The following is a 25,116-nucleotide window of genomic DNA, read 5'->3' on the forward strand; positions in this document are numbered from 1 at the left end:
GTTTATGGGATCGATAACACATTTACCGATTATTTAGTCATCGCCGACAAGTCGTATCGATCCGACACACTGAAAGATTCTTTATAAACACCGACATTCCGTCCGGAATAACTGATAGTCTGTAAAGCGCATAAAGCGCACAAAACGCATATTATATTGTACAATTAATCCCATCATGTGTATGGTTGCGTATCATCGTACGTATGTACGTTGGCAACACTCGCTTAGAAGACACAACCCTGTTATACCAAATTACTGAAATTGGTAACCTGTTCCCAAAACAAAATAAATATCAATTTTTGTCCAACTAAACAATTATTAACAAAGAATTTTTAACTACTACACAACTATTAACGAAAATTGCAAAATATTTACAACGTATTTGTATTAAATGTTTATTGCTGTATATGTGACGAAGAATTTTCATAATGAAACGCCAACAGTTTATATGTGTCATTACAACAATATTGGTCATTACCACCACACAAACAACAATTGGTAGCGATGATACCGGTAAAAAGACTGTAAAAAAAGATTTGGAAAAGGAAAATCAGTCGTTAGAAACGACGTCAATGCCACACATCGACAATAAACCTCATATAGAAAATGCTTCCTCGTCAAATATAGGTTCCGATACAAAGGAAATCAACAAAAAACCAGATGAAAATATTACTAAAATTTCTGCCACCGATAAGAAAGAGAATGCTGTTGTTCCTTCAACAGTTCCAGCATCCCATTTTTTCCATCAAGACGAAGTGATAATGCAAAGTAATGAAGAAATTTCGGATTCCTTGAAAACTGGTTTCTATTTTTTCGTGGCCTTAAGTTTAAGTGCTGTATTATTTATTATCTTCAAAGTTTATCGGTAAGTGGTATATTTGCATTGTAATTCATTTTTCATAATGGGATCCAACAGAAATGATTCCGGAAAAAACACAATACTCAAATTTTTGTTATTTTTTAACAAATTGAAATATCAATATCAATCTGCAATATTGATCATCCTTAAACGCGTTGGCTGATTAATTAAATAAATGAATAAAAAACTAATCCCGATTTTAAACAATTTTCATTGTTTTCTCATACCATAAAAAATAACCGAATGAGAAGCCAGATATAGTTTATTATCAATTATAATTTTCCTTGCAGGCTTCGTCTATCTCGCGCCGAACGAAAATATGGTGTTCAAGGTGATCGTACTACCCAAGAACTTACACCCCTACCTATAGGCATCGAAGATGGCCATAGTGAAGACGAGGATCAAACGGTATTCGAATTGAATCGTCAAAACATTCGAATATTATGAAATGTGTATAATATGTACGTCGCTAATAGACTTAAGAGTGTGGCAAAATCCTGTAATTACTTTAAATCTACAATATATATTGTTCTAAATATTTCTCCCACTTCTCAATTTTGATCCCTTAAGGTTGGTACTATGTTCGATTTTTTACCAAAACTCTAAATTGGAAGTGCAAAAATATATATGAAGACGGTTATATTCATATCGTGGATAGAAAAGTCTTAAAGCATAAACTGTGTATTATTGTGAGCGATTTTTATCAAATCTTGTCATATCATCATGGATGGAAAAGATCCAGGGCATTAACTGAGTAACTCTTCGTGTTTCAAAATTGATTGACCAAAAAAGTAGCACCCCAACTAAGCTGGTTTTCGCAGGGAAAATCGAACATTGTACCCACCTTTATATGTAATTGTCGTTGCAACCTTACCTGTGGTACTGCAGTTCCATGCCAAAAATTGAACTCATAAAAAAAGAGAAGACTCTCTCTAAAAAGATATACCAAATATATTCTATGTTTAGTTATTACTTTCTGCCAATGAATAGCCTTGAGAAACGAACTCTTCTTTACAACGTATATAATTTTCAAAAAATTTAAATTTATCTATGTAAAAAGTATGCAAATGAGATATTATTTCTATGTTTTAATACTCTGTAAAATGTTTGTGATACTAATAAAATAAAATTTACGAAGACGCATAGTTTTATAGTTTTGCATTATATTTAAGGTGACGCAGAACGATATCCAATGTAACTATTTAAGTTTGGGGACATCATTTTCAACAAAAATTAAATTTGACTTGAAATGACTTACCTTCAATGCTTGAAATGACTTACCTTCAATGCGCAAGGGCCACACGACACGCGTCATCTTTTCTCTTGCCCAGCCAAACCAACCCGACTTACCACCAGATCACTCTGGACACACTCCACCTTAGTCGCAGAGTTCCTTGATCTGCCAACAAGCTGATGTACCAAGCGTATAACATGAAATGGATGAGATCACAATAAACTAACCTTCAATGCGTTTTCGAATAGCTTACGTATTACTTCCAAGTGGCGAAAATGTTGAGAAAAAATTAGAAAATGTATTGAAAATGGTCAGAGAAAATCCCTGCCACCATTTTTTGAATTTGACGGCGCTTCTGAGAAACCCACCACGTCGAAAACAGTCGTATACGATATCCAAAACTCCTTGCAAAAGTGCCGTCACTATTGAGAAGTTGTTTTAACAGATTTTTTGTCAGCCGCCGCCGACAAAAAATCTGTTCTCAGCTGCTTTTACAAGACGGTGTTGTACAACAAATCGAATAGCCTGGCCTGTCTTTGGCCAGAGAATGAAGCCGACCCATTTTTGTCGGCGGCGGCTGACACTAAAGTTTTACATCTGGCGGCGGCGGCTTGACGGCTAAGCCGATATAAATTTGTCCATTCGGCGGCGCACAATCATCCATTATAAAATCAATTTGAAGTTATTCGAATGGTAGTGAGATTAGTTGTACAACCAATCTTACAATCAAATTTACATTTAGTTAAAATTTTCTGAGCTAAATATTTGCAAAAATGTTATAGCAGTTTGAAATTGATTGATTGTGGATGGAAGGTTCAACATTTTGGCAAAAATACTACAATTGTTATTATATTTTTCTGATTTAAATCGATATTTTTGATGAATTGGCGGCTTAATTTGAGTCGAGATGAGTCGACATATTCGGCGGCGGCGTCGACGGGCAAAAAATGGTCGGCGGCGACTGAAATCAGCGGCGCGACTCGGCGGCTTCATTCTCTGTCTTTGGCTGTTTGAAACAACGAAGGCTCTTATTATACTATACGTATCGCCGTTCACTTTCCAACTGGGCTATGAATAGTGTTGTTGGGAATTTTGACTACTCGTTACTACTCTATACTTTTGAATTGAGTACTCGTTATTTTAATAAAAAAAAATTCAAAACACGACATTTTATATATTTTTTAATAATATTTTCTTCTTTCCAAAGAGTTAAGAAGAAGGTTCCATCTCATAATATATGTATATTTGGTGCTTTTTGCATTTCAGGAGTTAACATCACTGATAAACGTCAATTTTTTTGACCGGCTTTTGCTAAATTGCAAAAATTTAATTTTTTGGTTTAATTTTAAAGAGAATAAATTACCTTTTAAATTACCTACCAAATAATATGATGATGAAAATGTCAATTGAAATTGTTACAAGTATTGCAAATATGACATCGTATGGAGAAGCAAATCTATGGCCTCTAAAAACCATATCACCATATCCACCGATCCCAGGTTAGTCATATGTTTGCAACACCCAGAAGGAGACGAGATAGACACATGACGCTGAGTCCTTCTGTCCACATTTTTGAAATCAATCACAATTCAGAGAATGAAGCCGCCAATTTTAGCCGTCGCCGACCCGTTTTTAGCAGTCGACGCCGAATATCAAAAATATTGATTCCGTCAGTTATTCCTGACGGAATGTCTGTGTTTGATCGGTGTCGGATCGATACGACTTTTCGGCGATGACTAAATAATCGGTAAATGTGTTTTCGATCCCATAAACATGCAGCAGTATCGATTATGCCTTCGGACATAACTTATAATGTGCACAATATATGGGATATGTTCGACACGAGCACTGTCGTCCGGAATAACTGATATCTGTAAAGCGCATTAAATTTTCCTATACTTCTAATACATATATATCGGTCGATAAATCATATATACACTTTCGTGAAGTTGCCTAAAAATTGCTTCAGGTTTAAATGTTTGACATATTTTTTACTAACATTGTGTTGCACCCCAGGGCATTAGTCTACTTAAATTTTGAGTCTGTAGATTTTGTAGGAGCCTAATAAATTGTGTCCAGATCAAGTCAGATTTAAATGTTTGTACTTGGGACAAAAATCTTCATACATAGCACCTAACACATATTACGGATTTGATATGGTATCGAAAATGTGGATCTACAAAGTGGTGCAGGATATAATATAGTCGGCCCTGCTAGACTTTCCTTACTTGTTTTTTGTCTAATATATGCCACGTATGGAATAACTTACAATTTAGTAGATGATGTTAGGAAGTTGATACATTGTCATCGGTAAGTACAGTATGTCAAGAAAGTCTTTTGACATTGCCAAATATTTCAAATTCCAGAAATGATTGAAATATTAAATATTTTATTTTTTTGCAGCAATGCTGTGTACGTATGTATACTTTGCAAAATACATAATAAAATATTTTTTTTAAATTTCATTATATTTAATTTTGAAACAAAACATAAACATAATTTTTAACCTATTGTCAAAACACTTTCTTGACAGACTGTATTACCACAACCCAAGTAATACGATTGTGGATGACAGTCTTTTGTAGAAGTTGCTACGTAATCCATGATGGAGGGTACACAAGATTCGGCCTTATATACTTGTTTACTGATTATATTTGCATTTTCAATCAATTTTTTAATTGGATTGTATTGAAGATATTGAGTACTCATTTAATTGTAACGAGTACTCAAAAAATTAGTCAGTATCGAGTACTTGTAATCAAATACTCGTTACTTTCTCAACACTAGCTATGAAGTCTCTTGCATATAAGTCGTAAGCTATTAACGTTCAACGAAAGAAAGGTTTAATTGCACATTTCGAAGCAGATTTACAATAAATTATTAGTTTATAACAAACAATTCAATTACTGAAAGGTAATCATTCAAACTTCCAGCAAATCCAAAAAGAAATAATTTTGATGTGTATGTTCGAACATTTTTGTGGTTATGTGTGTCCAAAAAACAAATTTTCTTCAAACAAAGAACCAACTTTCCACGAAAAATTTTACCTAATTTGTGTGTGTTTCATATAAAGTTATAAGGAAAATGAAGATTTAATGGTGGTAAAATGTTATTGCTTAAAACTTCATAAATTATTGTGCAAAACAAATAATTTCGAAGTTAAATGTTATTGAGAAATCAAAGACAAGTTAACAATTCGAGTGTGAAAGAGAGCAAGATCAAGATAACTCGTTGCCAACGCAATAGTCAAAAGTGTGAAAGAGACAGAAATTGCATACATTACAAAAAAATGAGCAGAAAACCAAAGCGAACGCAACATTGAATATGGGGAATAAATAAAAGTGCATAAAAAGTCAAAAGTAAAATTATAAAAACCAAAGAACTCTGAAAAATCAATTAGACAAAGATTTTCTAAAACATAAGCTTGGAGTTTGTAGGTATTGGCCATATGACAATTACATTGTTATGCTATAAAAGTTTTCAACATGAAATTTACGAAATAACTTCCTGTTTGTTTTCATATAAGTAGATTTTCTTTTTTTTTTTTGCTTAAATCGACGTATGTTTTTGGCCTTATATTTATGTGGCCTTTTAATTATGGGTTCATATAATGTAGGCCTTATATTTATGTGGCCCTATATTTTGAGGCCATATATTTAGTCTGGTTTCTTTTGTGTGACGAAATTTTACAAATTTTCGTGTGTGCATGTGTAGTTTTGTTGGAGATTGTGAAGTCTTCAACTTTCTCAATGTATTATTTGCAATTTAAATTGTATCAAAAATCCCATCTTGTCAGCATATGTTTTGTTCAATTATTTTATTTTATATCGATGTTGAGACTCGATATTCCGCTGATGTGGAATTTCTATATTTAAGTTTCTAAAATTAAAAGTTTATAGGCTCAAATATGTTCATTATTTTGTAAACCTCGATATTGTCATAGCTGATGGTGATTAGTTCGACGATACAATTATCTGTGTGTGTAATTGCCAATGGAGGAGACTGACTAATAACCTTCACTTTTGCATTGTATATTTTTTGGAGTTTATTTACTTCATGGTTAATTGTTTGTTTAATGGATCTTTGTTGATTGAAGTATACATGGGGCTTTATGTGTCCGCAAATATCGTTGACTGTTTGTGTAGTAAGTTGATTGATAAGTGGCGTCAGGTAGGCGGAAGTAATTAATGTTTGATAGCAGAAAAGTCTTAAGTTGACCTGAATGATTGTGGATTCTGTAAAAATCAAACGCAAGCCAGATATGTGTGTGAAAATAAATACGTATATGAATATGGGCAATCAGCGCCACCTGGATATGAAATCAAAAATTTAATGACTGAATGCATTTCAGAAAAGCACCATGAAAGTCAATCTTACTCTATCAGCAAAACTCAAAGAAATCAACATTGAAATGTTGTTATCTGCTATAATATTTGTTATGTACATATAATTGTTCATCTCATTATTATTTATTAGCCAAGAAGATTTACTTACAGGGGCTACAGAATTGTTAATAATGAAACGAAATACATAAAAAAATAAATACGAGCACCTTATTTAAATCTGGAAAAGATTTGGACAATATTTCATATACCACATAAACATCTCCATCTGTAGCCAAACACCATATGTGCATATCGTGAAAACGTGCTAAATGTGATGTGTGTGAAGATAAATTCGAATTTGAAATTCGCAGCAAAAAAAAAAATTGCCGAGACACAAACCATCACCAAACCTTTTTTCGAATTTGGATTTTTAGTATTTTGCTTATTATTCAAAAACTAAGCCGCTTGTGCTATAGAGACTAGGCTCATTGGAAAGGGCTTGAGCTCAGCTTTCATAATCACAAAAGTCTTCATTAGAAAAGTATTTGTGAAAAGCGCAAATTGGAAAATACAAATTTTCAAAATGGGCCCACTGTGCCAAAACTAAGCCGCGTGCGGTTAGAGACTAGGTTCATTGGAAATGGCTTGAGCTAAGCTATCACGTTCACGGAAGTCTTCATTTGAAAAGTATTTGAGAAAACCGCAAATTTGAAAATAAAATGTTCAACAAATTTTTACAACGGGCCCACTGTGCCAAAACAAAACCGCGAAAATACAAAATTTAATTTTGAGGAAATCTCTTTACGAAAAACACAAAACAAAATGTCAGAAAATTAATTTGGGCTTCTTCAACATTTTCTGCTCGGAGAGCGACAGGTCATCTATCACTTATTTTTTCTATGCTTAGGGCCTGTACGAAACTGAACTTTTTACTATGGAGAGAAAAAAATTCTAATTAGCTGTTTTCATTTCTTTAATAAATAAAACCGATTTTTATTTGTTTTGATATAATAATATAATGTCGTAAATCTCAATAATTTACAACAAATGTCAAATTTCTTACCTCAATTTACGTTAAATTTGTACCAATGCTAGTAAAAAGTTTTGGTTACGAACAGACCCTTAGCTGTTGAGATACTGTATGGATAGGTTAGGCTAGTTTAGGTATAGTGGCAGCCCGTTATTTTAGGCCCACTATTAGACTTCACTTTTAGACTATTCAGTCCGTTGTGATACCATAAGTGATGAACTGCTCTCTTAATGAATTCTGACCGATTTTATGTTTGGTTCAATGAAAAGGGATGAAAGAGTAGCTTCAACACACTCTTGGTTACACTGGTGACATTACCAGCCTTACCGAAGGGTTAATCCAAAGCTGAATTACTTTTTGATGTTTCGTCGAAACTGGTATTGAACACATGACCCTTTGTGTGCAAGTTATAAGTCTTTTGTGAATTAGGTATAAGTCTGACATGATTTAAAAAAGAATTCGGCAGTTACATTTTTATGATACCAATTTGCATTAAATTCCTACTCATTGTGCAAATGGATGTCAATCTGATATATATAGGAGCAATATCTAAATATATTGAATCTGGATCATGAGTTCGGTCGTGTCAATAATTGGGCTCGCAGAAGTAAATAAATTTTAACACCGTGTCCCGAGAAGACTGCTATTGCTTCTTGGGCTACCCTTGGGAGTCCTCCGGTGGTATGAGCGATATTTCAAATACTAAAAATTTTGAAATATGACAAATACCATTTATATCATTATAACTAATTTCTAATTAATTCATTCATTTCCAGAATAACATTTACTCCAGGAGGGGCAACTGTGTTATCGTGAGAGGGAAAGGACCTCAATAAATAATTTTAACCGTTGAAAACTTTGATTAAAAAATATCTACGAAAAAACGAAACATTAGTTTCCTTTGGAAATACATCATTCTTGTGCTATATATCAACGCTATAACAACGAGATCCAGGAAATAACTTAATCCCAACACAGCCGATACTTATCAGCAAAATATGCAACGTCAAGGTTCCCATGGAACTTCTGCACAGAAACACACAAATTTGGATGAAATATGGACCGATTTGGAGAAGGGAATTAAACAAGTATTTAAACGAGAGCAATCGTTGACAAAAGAACGTTATATGCAACTTTATACTTATGTCTATAACTACTGTACCAGTGTTAATACCGTTCAAAATAATACAAATCGAGCCAATAAATTGGGTGGAGCTCAGTTGGTGGGGAAAAAGCTGTATGAACGCCTTAAGGAATTTTTAAAGGAATATTTATCAGATCTTCTCACCAATTTTAAGGCAATTAAGGGCGAAGAGGTTCTCTTAGATTACTATACCAAACAATGGGTAGCCTATCAATTTTCCAGCACTGTTCTGAATGGCATTTGTTCTTATTTGAATCGTCACTGGGTAAAACGTGAATATGAAGAAGGCCAAAAAGGCATTTATGAAATCTATCGCTTGGCTTTAGTCACATGGAAGGAACAATTGTTCAAAGTTCTAAATGAACCAGTGACCAATGCTGTCCTCAAGTCCATCGATGAGGAACGTCGCGGTAAAAGCATAACCCGTTCTTTAGTGCGGGATGTTATCAACTGCTATGTGGAATTGGGTTTTGATGAGGAAGAGGATATGGACAACAAAGATTCGACAAAGCAAAAATTGTCTGTATATCGTGATCATTTTGAAAAGAAATTTTTAGCCGAAACTGCGGCATTTTACAAACATGAATCTGAGGCATTCCTTAGTAGTAACACGGTGTCGGAATATATGAAGCATGTTGAAAAACGTTTAGACGAAGAACGGAAGCGTGTTAATAATGCCAATTTCAATTCAGTATTAACATCGTACTTGCATACAAGCACACTGGATAAATTGGTGGAAGCCTGTGAAGTGGTTAGTATTGGAATTTTTTTTAAAATGGGTATAGGAATATTAATATGATTTGGTATTGTATCTTCCTTAGGTTCTTATTGAAAAACATTTAGATATATTCCGATCTGAATTCCAAAATCTGTTAAATGCCGACAAAAATACTGATTTGAAGCGCATGTATACTTTGGTGGCCCGGACACCACGTAACCTGAACGAATTGAAAACAATTTTGGAGGAACATATTTTACAACAAGGCTCACAGGCCATAGAGAAATGTGGCAATACTGAGGCTGCTAATGATCCCAAAATCTATGTTCAAACCATTTTGGAAGTTCACAAAAAGTATAACGCTCTTGTACTGACCGCTTTCAATAATGACAATGGCTTTGTGGCCGCATTAGATAAAGCCTGTGGCAAATTCATCAATTCGAACGTGGTAACCCAAGCTAGTAGCGCCAGCAAATCGCCCGAATTGCTTGCCAAATATTGTGACATATTGTTGAAGAAATCATCAAAGAATCCTGAAGAAAAAGAACTGGAGGACAATCTCAATCAAGTGATGGTTGTCTTCAAATACATTGAAGATAAAGATGTTTTCCAAAAGTTCTACTCGAAAATGTTGGCAAAGCGTTTAGTGAATCATACATCTGCCTCAGATGATGCTGAGGCTGTTATGATTTCCAAATTGAAACAGACATGTGGGTACGAATACACCATTAAATTGCAACGCATGTTCCAGGACATTGGCCTGTCGAAGGATCTTAATAATAATTTCAAAGAACACCTGCAAAAAGCCAACACACCAATGGAAATTGATTTCAGCATTGAAGTTCTGTCCTCAGGCTCGTGGCCATTCAACCAGAGCAGTAGTTTCTCGCTACCCACAGAATTGGAAAAGGCCGTGCAACATTTCAATACATTCTATGCTGCACGCCACTCGGGCCGTAAACTAAATTGGCTGTATCACATGTGCAAAGGTGAATTGGTAACGAACTGTTTCCGCAGCAAGTACACACTGCAGGCCAGTACATTTCAAATGGCAGTCTTGTTGCAATTTAATGATCAGACACGTTATACCATAAAACAGCTATTGGATAATACACAAATACAATTGGAAAACTTGATACAGGTAAGATAATATAAGAATTACATATTTGAAGCTTTGGAATCTATATTGTTGTGGGTGTTCCTTTGCAGGTTTTACAAATTTTACTGAAAGCTAAGCTTTTAACCTGCCCAGACGATGAAAATGCCCTAACTACCAACTCTGTTGTGGAACTCTTTGCCGATTATAAGAACAAGAAATTGCGCATAAACATCAACCAACCTTTAAAGACTGAACTTAAGGTCGAACAAGAGGCCGTACATAAACATATTGAGGAGGATCGCAAGCTGCTAATACAAGCCGCCATCGTACGTATTATGAAAATGCGCCGAAAGCTCAATCATACTCAGCTTATCACAGAGGTCATCAGTCAATTGTCATCGCGTTTCAAGCCCAAGGTTCCGGTTATTAAGAAATGCATAGACATTTTAATAGAAAAAGAATATCTGGAGCGAATGGAAGGACAAAAAGATACATACAGTTATTTGGCGTAAATTTTCAAAATAGTATGGTGTTTTCATGTAGCCACCGTTTATGTTTGTCGTGTATCTGTGAAAGAAAGCATATGAAGGAGTATAATGCAAAAATGATCAATAAACTGACAAGTTACTTCGAATGTTCTCCATACTCTGGTTGCCTGCCAACCACCAGAACTCCTGCTATATAAGATCTTTACCATTATGTTATTCTAAGGCCCATTCATTATACTTGTTCCCCTCCTAAACCTAATCATATTTAAATGAAATTATTATAGAAATTGTTTTATTTTTTGTATTCCCATTCTTTTTTTCTATTTTTTGCTTGTTTTATAAATAACAAGAATTTTGTTTGTTTAGGCAATTTTTCTCCTTAATTGTTACTCTAGCGTTTAGTATCTCTTGCGAATGGTTATTATATCGATTGATCCCGTATCATCATATAAAAGATAAATGTAGGCATACTTTGCAATCCGATCATTTTTATTTGTGGTTTCTGGTATCCATGTAAAAGGTTTCTGTGTGAATAACAGAAAGAGAGAACAAACGTAATAAATATATTATTTCAGCATATCATTATCCTCCATTCTTCTTTCCCCCTTCTCATTTCAATTTCCCACAATGAAACCGAAGCTTCTTTTTTAAATTATGAAATGCAAAATATTGCACTTAGCTTTAAACAAATATATATAGAAAACAACAAAAAATGTATAAGCTTCATTTTATGTCTTGTTTCTCTTTTTTTATTTAAGAATAATTTTATATATTTTCGAAAATTTTATCAACTGAAAGCCACTCATTCAATAAAAGAAAAAGCATAACAGATATATGTGTTATATAAGTTAAGATGTCACTTTAACCATAAAATAACAATAAAGAAAATGTAAAAAATTGATTTAATCGGCATTAATCTGTATTTTACTATACCTATCCCCATATATAATATACACTTCATATAACCACACTGAAGAAACAGTGAACCCACCTTGAAAGAAAATTTTAATTAATTTAAAAAAAATTAATTAATTTTAGAAAATTTTAACTAAACAATTAGAAACGCATATTTGACGTCGTTTTCACAAAAATAAGTAAATAATCTTCGACAAATTCAAGAAAATTTATTAGACACAAAATTAGAAAATTTCGAAGTTTTAAGGAAAAAAATTTGAGTTCAAACTGTTTTAGTTATTTTAACTAACTTACGCAAAAAATTATTAAGGTCATGGAAACTTTCTTAAAACGTAATAATTCGAACTAAAATAGGTTTAATCGGCTTTAGTGAAATATGTGGCATTAGCATTTTTCAAACAATTTAGGAATTAATGAGTGTACAGATCTAAAATCAATATTTTTATGAAATCCTATATTTATACATATGAATGGTCCTTATTGGGTACACTAACTTGTTTCAAAAGCCGCATTATATACTCTAATAACTTGATGTTACTAATAAAAAACTGGTGGCCATATTTACAGTAATTTTAAACAAATATAATTTATAAAATCCATAACAGTTTTACAAATTAATCTGTCCAAACTTCTATCAGATTTTTAAGAGTGTACCGCAAATCACATGGCGACACTGATTTGACTTGAATGACATGTGGCATTCTGAATAATGCGCTTTACAGACTATCAGTTATTCCGGACGGAATGTCGGTGTTTGTAAAGACCACAGCCCAATAAACACAGGATGAGCGTTTTTCAAATGCAACACCTCTTCAGTTTGAGGGTAAATATCATTTTCAACATAAATTCAACTTGACTTGAAAAAGCTCATCTTCAATTCATCTTCAAATTGTTTGCGAATTACAACCAATTTGGCAAAATGTTGACGAAAACTTTGAAAATGTGTTGAAGATAATTGGAGAAAACTTTGACAAAACACTACCCTGAAATGCAACGAAAAAACCACATGGTTTTCAATACTACTTTTGACAACAAAGTTCGTGGAAGAAATACAAAAATGTGGAAATTTTTTAATAATCAATTGAAATTGCTTATAATAATTGGTAAGTAAAACTAAAACACGAAATTAAAACTTTAAGGAAGTCACTAAACTCAAATCTCTTTGCAGACAACTAAAATATTTGGATGCTGATTCTTGGACACATTAAGAGGCTGGCCGATGAAAAATGGTAGTGGCTTATCGAGAAGAGAAAGTTTCCATAAATCAAAGTGCAACCAAAAAAACTTGGTATTTATGCTTTTCTATATCAACAACTACTGGATGATAATTCGAAATTCACAAAATAACAAATTAAACCGATGATGCGATATAAATTAAACTATCGATGTGATATAGTTTAATTTATATCGCATCATCGGTTTAATTTGTTATTTTGTGAATTGAAATTGCTGGAAATTTATTCCAATTATCTGGACATCAAGTTCCTGAAAATTGCCAGTATTTTAATAACAACAATTTTGTAACACCAACGTTCTTGAGGAAATCACGAAGTACGTGGTCAGTTGGAAGAAATACAAATTGGTAAGTCAAAATAAAAAGTGAAATGAAAACATAATGGAAATCACAAAACTCGATTGTTTTGCAGAAAACTAAAATCATTGAATGGTATATTCTTGGAAGATGTTGGCCGATGAAAAACCGATGAAGGAAACAACAAAGAAAAGTTTTCAGAAAACTTACAAAGTGCAACCAATTAAAACAAAGTGCAACAATTCCTATATCAAGAACTTCTGGATGAAAATGTGCATCATCGGTTTAATTTGTTATTTTGTGAATTGAAATTGCTGGAAATTTATTCCAATTATCTGGTCATCAAGTTCCTGAAAATTGCCAGTATTTTAATAACAATTTTGTAACACCAACGTTCTTGAGGAAATCACGAAGTACGTGGTCAGTTGGAAGAAATACAAATTGGTAAGTCAAAATAAAAAGTGAAATGAAAACATAATGGAAATCACAAAACTCGATTGTTTTGCAGAAAACTAAAATCATTGAATGGTATATTCTTGGAAGATGTTGGCCGATGAAAAACCGATGAAGGAAACAACAAAGAAAAGTTTTCAGAAAACTTACAAAGTGCAATCAATTAAACCAAAGTGCAACAATTCCTATATCAAGAACTTCTGGATGAAAATGTGCATTACATCAATTTACATCCCGTCATCAATTTCATATTTTGTGATTTCCTCTTGCTGGAATCTATTTTAACACACAAGCCAGCAAGTTCCTCGATAGTAATTATTTCAAATTGCCAGCATATTAATGACACCAACATTATGGAGGAAATGGAATTATACATGTAAAAATGTTTAAGATATTTAAAGTTGTATTCATAGTTTTATTTATTAATACGTTTAATAAGATAATTACATTTTGATTGGTATTATATTATTATTTTTATATATTATTAATGTTATTTTTAAGATTATTATATTTGTTAACGAAAAAAATAATAAAATTTACAAAATCCCTAGAAATTTAGTATTGACTTTCAGTTAGAACTAGGATTGACTTTCATACAAATTGTGGTTTGAAAGTATTCGCAATAATGGTAATTTTTTATTTTTCTCACATTGAAAACTGTTTGAGAAATTATTGAGTAGCGATGCATTTCAATTTGAGGATTACAATTGAGAAATTATTGCTATTGTGTTGAATTTTACTGTTGAGGGTAATGTCTGTTTTTTGTTGAGAACGCGATTTTCTCAACAATTTCTCAACTTGAATATTACCCTAATCCTTTGAAAAAATGTTTGAAAAATTATTGAATTTTAGTATTTTTCAAACGTTTGTGTTTATTGGGAGTGGTCGTGTCGAACATATTCCATATATTAGCCACATTATAAGTTAAGTCCGAAGACATAATTGATACGGCTGCATGTTTATGGGATCGATAACACATTTACCGGTTATTTAGTCATCAATGAATTGTCGTATCGATTGGACACACTTATACTCAATACGCTTTCAAACATTTTTTCAAAGAGTTAGCTTATAATTCAATTTGAGAAATAACTGATAATCTGTAAAACGCATTATTAATGTGGTCGATAAATCTGTTAGATTTTTCGCCGTCCAGACTATAAGTTTATCCGGACGACAGTGCTCATGCATCTTCCAGTCGCGCCGCTGATTTCAGTCATCACGGACCATTTTTTGCCAGACGCTGCCGCTGAATATGTCGACTCGTCTCGACTCAAATTTGGCCGATAATTAATCAAAATTTTTTTGAATTTGACGGCACTTCTGAGAATCCCCACCAAGTCGAAAACAGTCGTGTACGATGTGAACAAACTCGTCGCGAAAGTGCCGTCACTATTGGGAAGTTGGTATTTCACAAAATATAAAATGGCTCCTGTAACAATAGGGCTGTTTTCTTTTAGCACTGGATATGCTAAGCCGTTCAGGACTAAAAGAAAACAGAGTACTCCTTTATCCAGGACATCTCCAAAAATATGCAACACTGTCATCAGCTGTTTAAAAACAATCACAGAAAAGAAGTGAAATCTTGCATTTTTAATGAATGAAATGATCCAATTAGTAATAAATATTTACTGCTGCGATTATTTATGACACTGTATCACTTTGAATTTCATGTTTTTCGATAAAATAGTCACAATAAATTGCTATTGTGAATCGAAGAAGCGTCACTTTATCCAAACACAATCTGGCAACATCGGCGCGACTTGCACTGATGTGATGTTCTGGATAGAACACCAGTGCGCCAATGTTCTGGATAGCTCATACAAATGTTGCATCCAGTGCTAAAAGAAAACAGCCTTAATATTAATGGAAAAATACTTTCATGTACATTTCGTACCTTTTGATACGCTTCCCCATCACAGTTGGCGATTGTTGTAGTGCCACTTAAGAGTCTGTGGTAGCGATAAGGATGAAATGGAACTTTGAAATGCTGGCAGACTTTATTCCATTTGGAAAGTCAAAAATTGTTCACCAATATACAATTTTAAGCGTAATAAGTAATAAATATGTTATCGGACCTTTTTTTAAGAAATGTTATGAAGGGATAATAAATATATCAAAAAGCCAAGGTGTGAACGCCATTATAAATAATAACAGAAAATTATTGAATTAAACATTTGCTAATATGATAAGGTATTACATTTTAGCGGTGGGAAAGCAAAACTATCACGTATAACAATGAGGTCTGTATGGTATCTGGAATGGAGTTTATATGATAAGAAATAAGTAGAAAAAACAAAAAAGTAAAAATGGTAAATGTGGCAATTTTGTCTCAAAATGTGCTCGATTTGCATTGCAGCCAACATTTAAATATATTGATATCGACGTAACTACACCTGACTAGCAAAGTTGGTTGCAGTTATGTGGCCGTTACTACACATTTGACGTGGCGTGCTCTTACCGAGGTTTGTCGTTTCGCTGCAACTTGTGCCTCGTTCACTTTGTTCAGGTCTTTTGCCGGATTAGCATAGACTTTGTGATTTCTCGGTTCAATTTATTTGGAAAGTAAGTTAATTGTGCAAGTGTGTGATGCAGTAAAAATAAAAAGAAATTAAGCAATTCAACTATTTATAATGAAAAATAGAGTGAAGTAAACAATGCGGCAATAATTATAAACAAATGTTTCTACTATGTGGTCGAAAAAAAACTGTTAGTACAAAGTGTGTGTGTGAGAGGAAAAAAGTTTATAGTAAATGGTGAATAAAAAACTGACTTGCTGCAAGCACGTGGCATTTTTAAGAAGAAACGTGTTAAACAAATTAAAAGTTAAAGTTACAAGAAAATAGCTGCATTATAAATAAATGCATTAGTTTTTGCACAATTCACCAACTTTATTCTTTAAACCACGCCCACTTTGTGTTAATTATTTTTTTATGTTAACATATGCCGACTAACGAAGCCCTAGTAATTGGAAGTTTAAATGTGTGAAATACTTGGAAATTCACCTATAATATGTGGCGGTAACATATATAGTTTTTGTGCCATTTTCAACCCACCTTTTATTTGATGAAACCATGTGTGAGAGGATAAAAAGAAAGGCGTTTTAGGTTATGTTTTAAAGATGGCGTCATCTAAAGTTCAAATTACATTCTACATGTGTGTGTGTGTATACTTTATATTTTCGTCTGCAAGAGAAAGTTTAAATTCTGTTCTTTCTAATTTCTTCAGCTTGGCAACAAAGCCCATAAAATCGGGTTTTATCGCAACGCGATGATGATTCTTGGTTTTTTATTCGCACAATCAAAAACACGTTTCATTTTCCAAGATGGCGTATTCATTCAACCATCGGGTACTTTTCCTCCACACAAGCTGGCAGCATCGTGTTTCTAGGTGCTCGCAGAAGAATTTAAACGATCTTTGAGGCTTGAAAGCCGAACACCATAATGACGTTTGGGAAAAGTCACTCACACACACAACTCATGAACGCCATTTTCCCCCTATTTGTTGTACGTTCATTCTCTTTTTTGTGTATAACAGCGACTTATCTGTGCCGGCATATGATTTATATCCGGCATTACAACAAATTCTTTTATATTCTCTTTCTCAAATTGTGCTACCACGAACGACCTCGTTTTTCTTGTCGCCATTTCGCCAACAGCCATATACGTGTGTGTACGTGTGTAAAAATAAATGTATACGTATTTATAATAGATACCATTGAGTTTCACAACTTCTGGAAATTTCATTGCTTACTCATGCAGTGGGATTTGTTTGAAGACTATCCCACCTCCCTTGTGTTGATTGCCATTTCTTATTACTTCCCTCTGGCTTTTTTACTTCACTCTACTGTGCGAATTGCTTAATTTTTTTTTTAATTGCCACCAATTGTGATTTTCTTGAGATTTTTTTTTAACATGATGACCAAATTGTCTAGTTCTGCTACTGAGACCTATGAGGAAAACAAAAATACCAAAACCCACTGAAATTAAAAAAATCTCAAATATGTAAATTAAAAAAAGTCTGGGAAAATAATTAAAATGTATATGTATTTCTTTTTGCATGTTTTTTTTCCAATTCCAAACACATTTTCTTTTTTTGTTGTACCGTAAAAATAACCTTAAAATATTATTTTCTCATTGTCAAAAAAACGTGGTTTATAGAAAACACGTTGCTCTGTCGAATCAAGTTGAGGTTATGTTGCCCATCCATAATTTTTTTTTAACGTTTTTAAAAGTCTCGTTTTTATAAAGAATCCCATTAAAATTTGAAAAAATCAATATTTATATATTTAGTTAATTTCCCTGAATTTTATTAAAAATATTCCCATTCCAGTCTGTAGCAAAGTAGAGTATCCTACCCAAACAAATTTGCTAACAAATTCGTTTTTCCCTTTTCATGTACCAACCAAAAAACACCTGCTTGTCGTTTGCTCGTTACCTTTCAACCTCCCAATGTATTTGATCCAAAATCACACTATACACCAAAAACATCATCACTCAAACACAACATGAAACATGCAGCTCATAAGCCAATCCAACAGCCATGGGTAAGGAAAAGACTCATATTAACATTGTCGTCATTGGCCACGTCGATTCTGGTAAATCTACCACTACCGGCCATTTGATCTACAAATGCGGTGGTATCGACAAGCGTACCATTGAAAAATTCGAAAAGGAAGCCCAAGAAATGGGTAAGGGTTCCTTCAAGTACGCCTGGGTTTTGGATAAATTGAAGGCCGAACGTGAGCGTGGTATCACCATCGATATTGCTTTGTGGAAATTCGAAACCTCCAAATACTATGTTACCATCATTGATGCCCCTGGTCACAGAGATTTCATCAAGAACATGATCACTGGTACCTCTCAAGCTGATTGCGCTGTATTGATTGTTGCTGCCGGTACTGGTGAATTCGAAGCTGGTATCTCCAAGAACGGTCAAACTCGTGAACACGCCTTGTTGGCCTTCACTTTGGGTGTCAAACAATTGATCGTTGGTGTCAACAAGATGGATTCCTCTGAACCACCATACAGCGAGGCTCGTTATGAAGAAATCAAGAAGGAAGTCTCCTCCTACATCAAGAAGATCGGTTACAATCCCGCTGCTGTTGCCTTCGTTCCAATTTCCGGCTGGCACGGTGATAACATGTTGGAACCATCCACCAACATGAACTGGTTCAAGGGCTGGAAGGTCGAACGTAAGGAAGGTAACGCTGAAGGCAAGACCCTCATCGAAGCTTTGGATGCTATCTTGCCACCCACCCGTCCCACAGACAAGCCTTTGCGTTTGCCCTTGCAGGATGTTTACAAAATCGGTGGTATCGGCACAGTACCCGTCGGTCGTGTCGAAACTGGTGTCTTGAAACCCGGTACCGTTGTTGTCTTCGCCCCTGCCAACATCACCACTGAAGTCAAGTCCGTTGAAATGCATCACGAAGCTTTGACCGAAGCCGTTCCCGGTGACAACGTTGGTTTCAACGTCAAGAACGTCTCCGTCAAGGAATTGCGTCGTGGTTATGTCGCTGGTGATTCCAAGGCTAGCCCCCCCAAGGGTGCTGCTGATTTCACCGCCCAAGTTATTGTGTTGAACCACCCTGGTCAAATCTGCAACGGTTACACTCCCGTCTTGGATTGTCACACCGCTCACATTGCTTGCAAATTCGCCGAAATCAAAGAGAAGGTTGATCGTCGTTCCGGTAAGACCACCGAAGAAAACCCCAAATTCATCAAGTCTGGTGATGCCGCCATCGTCAACTTGGTCCCCTCCAAGCCTTTGTGCGTTGAAGCCTTCCAAGAATTCCCCCCATTGGGTCGTTTCGCCGTTCGTGATATGAGACAAACCGTTGCCGTCGGTGTCATCAAGGCTGTCAACTTCAAGGATGCTTCCGGTGGTAAGGTAACCAAGGCCGCCGAAAAGGCCACCAAGGGCAAGAAGTAGCTGCTTTACACTGAACAATCCAACAACAAACACCATCATTTGCTGCTAAATCAGCAGCAATCAGTTAATTGCATCTTTTCCAAGCCTCCCTTATTACCAACAACTAGCAGCAACAACACAAATAGAGGTACCGCATCCACAAATACCACCACCACAACCAGCAACGTAAAGATGTTCCAGCATAAGCTAATTCTAATGGTTAAAGAAAAGTTTAACTGCTTCCATCGCAAAGAGTTTCGCAGGAAAGGAATGCATTTGTTCACCTCCCACATATTTTTTTGAAGTAACAAATTTCTTTTCGTATTTCTACTCCAATGGTCCTCCTCCAATGAACGCAGTGCGTTTTTGGGGTTTGGCATTGGGCAGAGGAAGAACACTCATCCATTCTTTCTTTAATTATGCACAAAGGCTCCAAGCAAAGCAGCATTTAAGTCTTCTTATGTATTTAATTACTATATAATTTTATTATTTGTAATAATCCTTTTTTATAATTATCTTATGTTGGAATTCATTCCATCTCTACTACTCGTAAATAAACGAAAACAAAACAATTGAAAAAATGTCTACTAGACTCTCAAACTAAAAGAATGCAAATGAATTTAAAAACATTTTATCGTAAAAAAGATCTTTGTAACACAAAAATGTGTGTTTTTAGTCTATAAACAAATTAATGATACAACAAATACAAACTTCTCTATTTATATTTTTCCAAAAAACAAAATGAATTCCCTTGATTGGAGATTGATTGAAGAGAAGATTGATGGAAGGAAGGAGGAAAGGCAAAGGAAGAATGAATCGCCTTTCCTAGGTTTAGTCTTCCTTATTCAAGGATGAGTAGTAGACTTTTTGTTTGGATTTGATTTTGGATTCTGTTTGGCATCTGTTTTTGTTCTTATTATTTGGTTTACTTTTGTTTGATTTTTGCTTTGGATTTTTCGTTGGAAAAGAAAATTTCGGCATTCAAAGGATTCAAAGAGTTTACATTTGGAGTCACCTTTGGCTGGCACTTCCCTTATTTTCCTCCCAGTAATAACTATACACTGTCGAAAAAAGTACAAAGAAAATAATCAACCACACACGGCGATTTATTCGCAATATAACTGAAGTACAAAAAATACACAGCTCCTAACAATGTTCTAAGAAACTCTTACTACATTTATCTCAGCCATAGATCGTAAAACAAAAATAGATATTCTCAAGTACACTGTTTTTTGTTTTATATGAAAATATTCAAGAATAAATGTATTTTGCTTATTTTCTAATGGTTAAATAAAGATGCAAAACTAAAGGCAGAGTTTATCTGTTATGTGGCAGGTCATTCATCTGTGGGGTATGTATTTGAGCAACAAGTGAGAGTCTTATTTATAGCAATTTGCGGCAACGAATAGTGGCGTTATTCGATACATTGACCTTTTTAGTTGAGAAATATTTTCGTTTATCCTCTGTATGGGGCAAAGTACATAAATTATTTTCCATGTATGATAGTAACAATCACAAGTCTATGATGCTGTATTCTTAGAGGGAGGGTTTTAGAATATAGACCACCTACTATGTATTTATACGACCAATTCTCGAGGTAGAGAGAGATTCAATGTAAATTTCTGACTAGAAGCGGTGGTAGTCTACATCCTAACAGCATTCTTCGAGGAGGTGCTTGGTAGAGTAAGGAACTGATGCACTAAATAATGCCGATCGATCGTATGAATATGTTTCGGTTGCCTCCCACGAGATTAGCGTTTTTTATCCGTCTGCCGTTAGGCAAGTTTGTTTTAGGTTCAATTTTCTCAAGAATATGGAACTGTTCATGACCAGCAAAAATTTAACATATTAAAGGATATTCCTTTAGAGAATATCCTTGCAGGAACGCAATTTTTGTTTGAATTTACATTTTGATTTTGAAATGCTGAATATGGTTTATATTTTCGAACATCTTAGATGTATCACCCTATTTAGAGCTTCTCAATTTTATATTTTGACCATGCTATTTTGCATTGATATAATAATTTCTGTGATATAGCTAGATATCCCGATACTATTTATTTCATATTTCAAATTACATATTTCAATGTGATGTTTTTGAAATTGGAAATGGGTTTCTATGGACTATATATTAGAAGCATTACAAGAGAAAAATATCGATGTTAAAAACGAAGAGGCCGTTTACAGTTTTTAATATCCTGAAATAAATAGCTAAATTTTGCGATAAATGTGTCAATGACGTTTATTTATTGCGATTTTCTTAATAAAAAATTATACAATAGTTAATTGTATTTAAAATATTTTGGATTAAAGAAACATAATATAAAAAGCATAATCAAAAATATTCTTTACTACCCAGCAAAAACTCTCATTACCCGGTAATCTTGTAGGTAAACCTGTTTAAAAATCAATAACCACTTATTAATTGGCATCGCTCTGTATTACATTTACATACGCATGTCCTAGGAGGAAAGTACTTCTCCCCAGGCATACCTTTGGCCATGAAATAAGTAGTGCTTTTAAAGCATATAATCACCTAATATGTAATCACTTATTCGTAGACATACCAAAGATTGCAAAATAGCCACTTATTGTATCAGGCAACCAAATGTAGCCGATTACAATGTATCAAAATATGGCGAGTAATGCTGTAATATAAACATTACTTGAATAGAATCGAATATTGTAGAAATAAACAAAAATGTACAAATCATCTAAATAAGATTACACGCAAATTTCACACTTAAAATAGAAATAAATGTTGTTGTTTAAGGGAGTTGGTTTCGTGAATTACGTTATAATATACCTAATAGCCCATTCACATTATGTTCAAAATCTACTAAAAGTGGATTTTATATATCCCTTTTTATAAGCCACATGACAGTTGAAAACTAGTGACGTCGATTTTGAAAGTGTAATGTGAATGAGGTATAATAGCATTTATTTAAAACATAATATGGTAATGTCATTAATTTAAAACCCAATTATTGTGAAATATTCGTGAAGAATATTTCTTAACGGAAAAATCTTCAGAATTATCGTTACATAAAATATTCTTTTTGAGTTTTTTTTAAGTAAATGCTCAATTATGTGAATTATATCTAATGACACCATAATTTATTCTATTTTATGAAGTCATTAACAGCCAAATGCATTTCATTTTGAGAATATCAATTCGAAAATTACCGAGAAGTATTTATTATTGTCATTACAAGTTAGTCATTATAACACACCGCAATGTAATGCACTGTGTAATTACAGTTTTACTCCTGGTAATGTAAATTGTAATGAGATGTGATTACCTAGTTTTTGCTGGGTACATTTTGTGATGAGTTTGATGTTGTTTTAAGTTTTAACAAGTTTTCTTTAAATTCTAAAAATAAATCTAAACAATGAATATTGAATCTATATCTTTCCGTTCCTATGTAAAGGAATATTGCCAATATTTTTTAAGCTCCTTAGCTTACATTCTGTGTGATCCCCTTTGGTGCAGCAGCTGCTGGAGAACCGGGCGGAGGAGGTTCGTCAGATCTTTGACACAAATATTTCTGTATTTTCATTATTTGCATTTGGGATATGCTATCCAGAATCCAATACGGCGTTACATATATTTTATCGGGTACCGTTTGAGTTGTATCTCCAATAATATAGCGGGCGTTATTGCGACTATGGACCAAGCGACCACCGCACAGTTTTATCAATTCGCACATATCATTTTTCGTCACTGGATAACAACGGGCAGATATATAGAAAGGACCTAAATCTTGGAACAGCTCACACTTGTAATTGTCGCCGAAAGCTTGACGCTCAGAACGACAGATCTAAAAAATAAAAATTAAAATACAATTAATTTAACAGGAAATACAGAGTTTGAACTATAACTTTTTTTCCAAAAAGTATGAAAAATCATGTGAAAAATGGAAATTGAATTAAATTTATGTTAATGAATACTTCTATAGAAATATCCTATCAGCTATGCTAATGAAATGGAAAGAAATACGTAAAACTATACGTATTATCGGTTTCCAGTTAGTTTATGGTTCAAATTTGCTTAAAGGTTTGGCTTTTATGAATTTTGCTCAATTTATTTTGTGTTGGAGAAGGTGCATCCCGGGGAGCCTTCTCCGTTTGCTGTTGGTCCGAGCCGGGATAGAGGAGAACCCCGGACCATGGTATTGTTCAGTCTGCCGAAACCTGATCCACCACCGTTCGGTTTCGGTCAGGTGTAAGCGGTGCTTGGAGTGGGTGCACTTCCGGAACTGCTACGGCTTAACATCGCTGCGGGAGTATAGTCATACTGACTACGTGGCAGGATGCCTTGCCAGCGATAGCAGCAGCGGGTCGTCTGACTATGCGACTCCCCCGACATCTCCCGTACAACAATATACCCCGCCGCAGCATCTCACACCCAATATTGTTGTTCCAGTTCCGGATAGTGCATCGTTTTTGCAATTTAATTGCAGCGGGCTCCGGGGTAAGATTAGCGAGATCGTGGACTTTATGAAACCTACGCCATTGTGATGGATACAATGTGCTTCGAAAGGATCGCACGAGAAGTGGAGGTGACGGTCTGGCTTTCATATTACACCGTTCCGTGCATTATAGACCTATCCCGCTTGTGCCAGACACTAGTGACCCTTATATGGAATGTATGGGGGTAGCAGTCAAGTCTGGGGCTGCCGAGATAGAGCTATACAATGTGTATATACCGCCGGTTGGTAGCTGTGCTCCAGGTTATAGCCCAAACATTGAGTGGCTTTTGTGCGGGCATAACCGATTGGTTCTAGGAGACTTTAATGCCCACCATGAACTTTGGCATTCTCTCCTAGGTAATGACCAGAGAGGCATAGCTTTGGCAGAGCATATAGATGACTCCACATTTTGCACGGTGAACGAAGAGGCCCCACGAGGATTATGGGTGACCGCAGCAGTTCGCCAGATTTATCTTTAGCGTCGACTGGTCTGATAAATGACGTCTCCTGGCAACCCGTCATTTCATTGGGATCGGACCACCTCCCCATAATTCTCACCATCAACCGACCTTCCGATTTCATAACCTCTGAACGCAGGACGTTTATTAATCAAAACAAAGCCAACTGGGAAGGCTTCAGAGAATTCACCGATCGCCGCTTCAGTGAGCTCCCGTCCCCCTCTCATGTTTATGTTGCCCAGAGGGCGTTCCGGGACATCATCAACGCAGCAGCCGCTCGCTTCATACCCGCTGGTCGAATTGCCCAAGTGAGGCCCAACTTCCCAACCGAAGCGGCGGGACTCGCAGACGAGCGTGATGAACGCCGTCGTGCTAACCCTGCTGATCCTAGAATCAGAGAACTAAATCTAGAGATTAGTAAGATAGTCGACGAGCACAAGCGGAACACTTGGTTAGAGCACCTGAAGCAATGTAACT

The 25,116-nt window shown here is 34.8% G+C and overlaps 4 protein-coding genes, 1 long non-coding RNA gene and 1 other non-coding gene across 7 annotated transcripts in view; 5 read left to right on the forward strand and 1 right to left on the reverse strand.

Annotated features, from left to right (window-relative positions):
• Positions 1-251: 251 nt before the first annotated feature.
• LOC142239436 (uncharacterized) lies at positions 252-2,004 on the forward strand. Its single transcript, XM_075311222.1, has 2 exons — positions 252-865; positions 1,150-2,004. The coding sequence occupies exons 1-2, from the start codon at positions 429-431 to the stop codon at positions 1,304-1,306; spliced, it is 594 nt and encodes a 197-aa protein (XP_075167337.1). The 5' UTR covers positions 252-428; the 3' UTR covers positions 1,307-2,004.
• A 2,849-nt stretch (positions 2,005-4,853) lies between these two features.
• Positions 4,854-11,798, forward strand: Cul1 (cullin 1). The gene is made up of 4 exons (XM_075308941.1): positions 4,854-5,006; positions 8,225-9,343; positions 9,414-10,451; positions 10,520-11,798. The coding sequence occupies exons 2-4, from the start codon at positions 8,447-8,449 to the stop codon at positions 10,919-10,921; spliced, it is 2,337 nt and encodes a 778-aa protein (XP_075165056.1). The 5' UTR covers positions 4,854-5,006; positions 8,225-8,446; the 3' UTR covers positions 10,922-11,798.
• A 786-nt stretch (positions 11,799-12,584) lies between these two features.
• Positions 12,585-14,350, forward strand: LOC142241339 (uncharacterized). The gene is made up of 4 exons (XR_012723584.1): positions 12,585-12,915; positions 12,981-13,394; positions 13,459-13,787; positions 13,852-14,350. It is a non-coding gene; the product is annotated as an uncharacterized LOC142241339 (long non-coding RNA).
• Positions 14,351-16,204: 1,854 nt separating this feature from the next.
• Positions 16,205-20,290, forward strand: eEF1alpha1 (eukaryotic translation elongation factor 1 alpha 1). The gene is made up of 2 exons (XM_075313741.1): positions 16,205-16,361; positions 18,317-20,290. The coding sequence occupies exon 2, from the start codon at positions 18,339-18,341 to the stop codon at positions 19,728-19,730; it is 1,392 nt and encodes a 463-aa protein (XP_075169856.1). The 5' UTR covers positions 16,205-16,361; positions 18,317-18,338; the 3' UTR covers positions 19,731-20,290.
• Positions 17,706-17,782, forward strand: LOC142242178 (small nucleolar RNA snR61/Z1/Z11). The gene has a single exon (XR_012724031.1). It is a non-coding gene; the product is annotated as a small nucleolar RNA snR61/Z1/Z11 (small nucleolar RNA).
• A 1,635-nt stretch (positions 20,291-21,925) lies between the features above and the next one.
• MCPH1 (Microcephalin) overlaps positions 21,926-25,116 on the reverse strand; it is a 33,574-nt gene continuing 30,383 nt past the window's right edge. For both annotated transcript variants that reach the window (XM_075313739.1, XM_075313740.1), the window contains exon 7: positions 21,926-23,530. In XM_075313739.1, the coding sequence (XP_075169854.1) occupies positions 23,168-23,530 (363 nt within the window). In that variant the 3' untranslated portion in view covers positions 21,926-23,167. The remainder of the gene's footprint in view (positions 23,531-25,116) is intronic.

Source organism: Haematobia irritans, chromosome 5, assembly GCF_050003625.1.
Source record: "Haematobia irritans isolate KBUSLIRL chromosome 5, ASM5000362v1, whole genome shotgun sequence".
NCBI lineage: Eukaryota > Metazoa > Arthropoda > Insecta > Diptera > Muscidae > Haematobia > Haematobia irritans.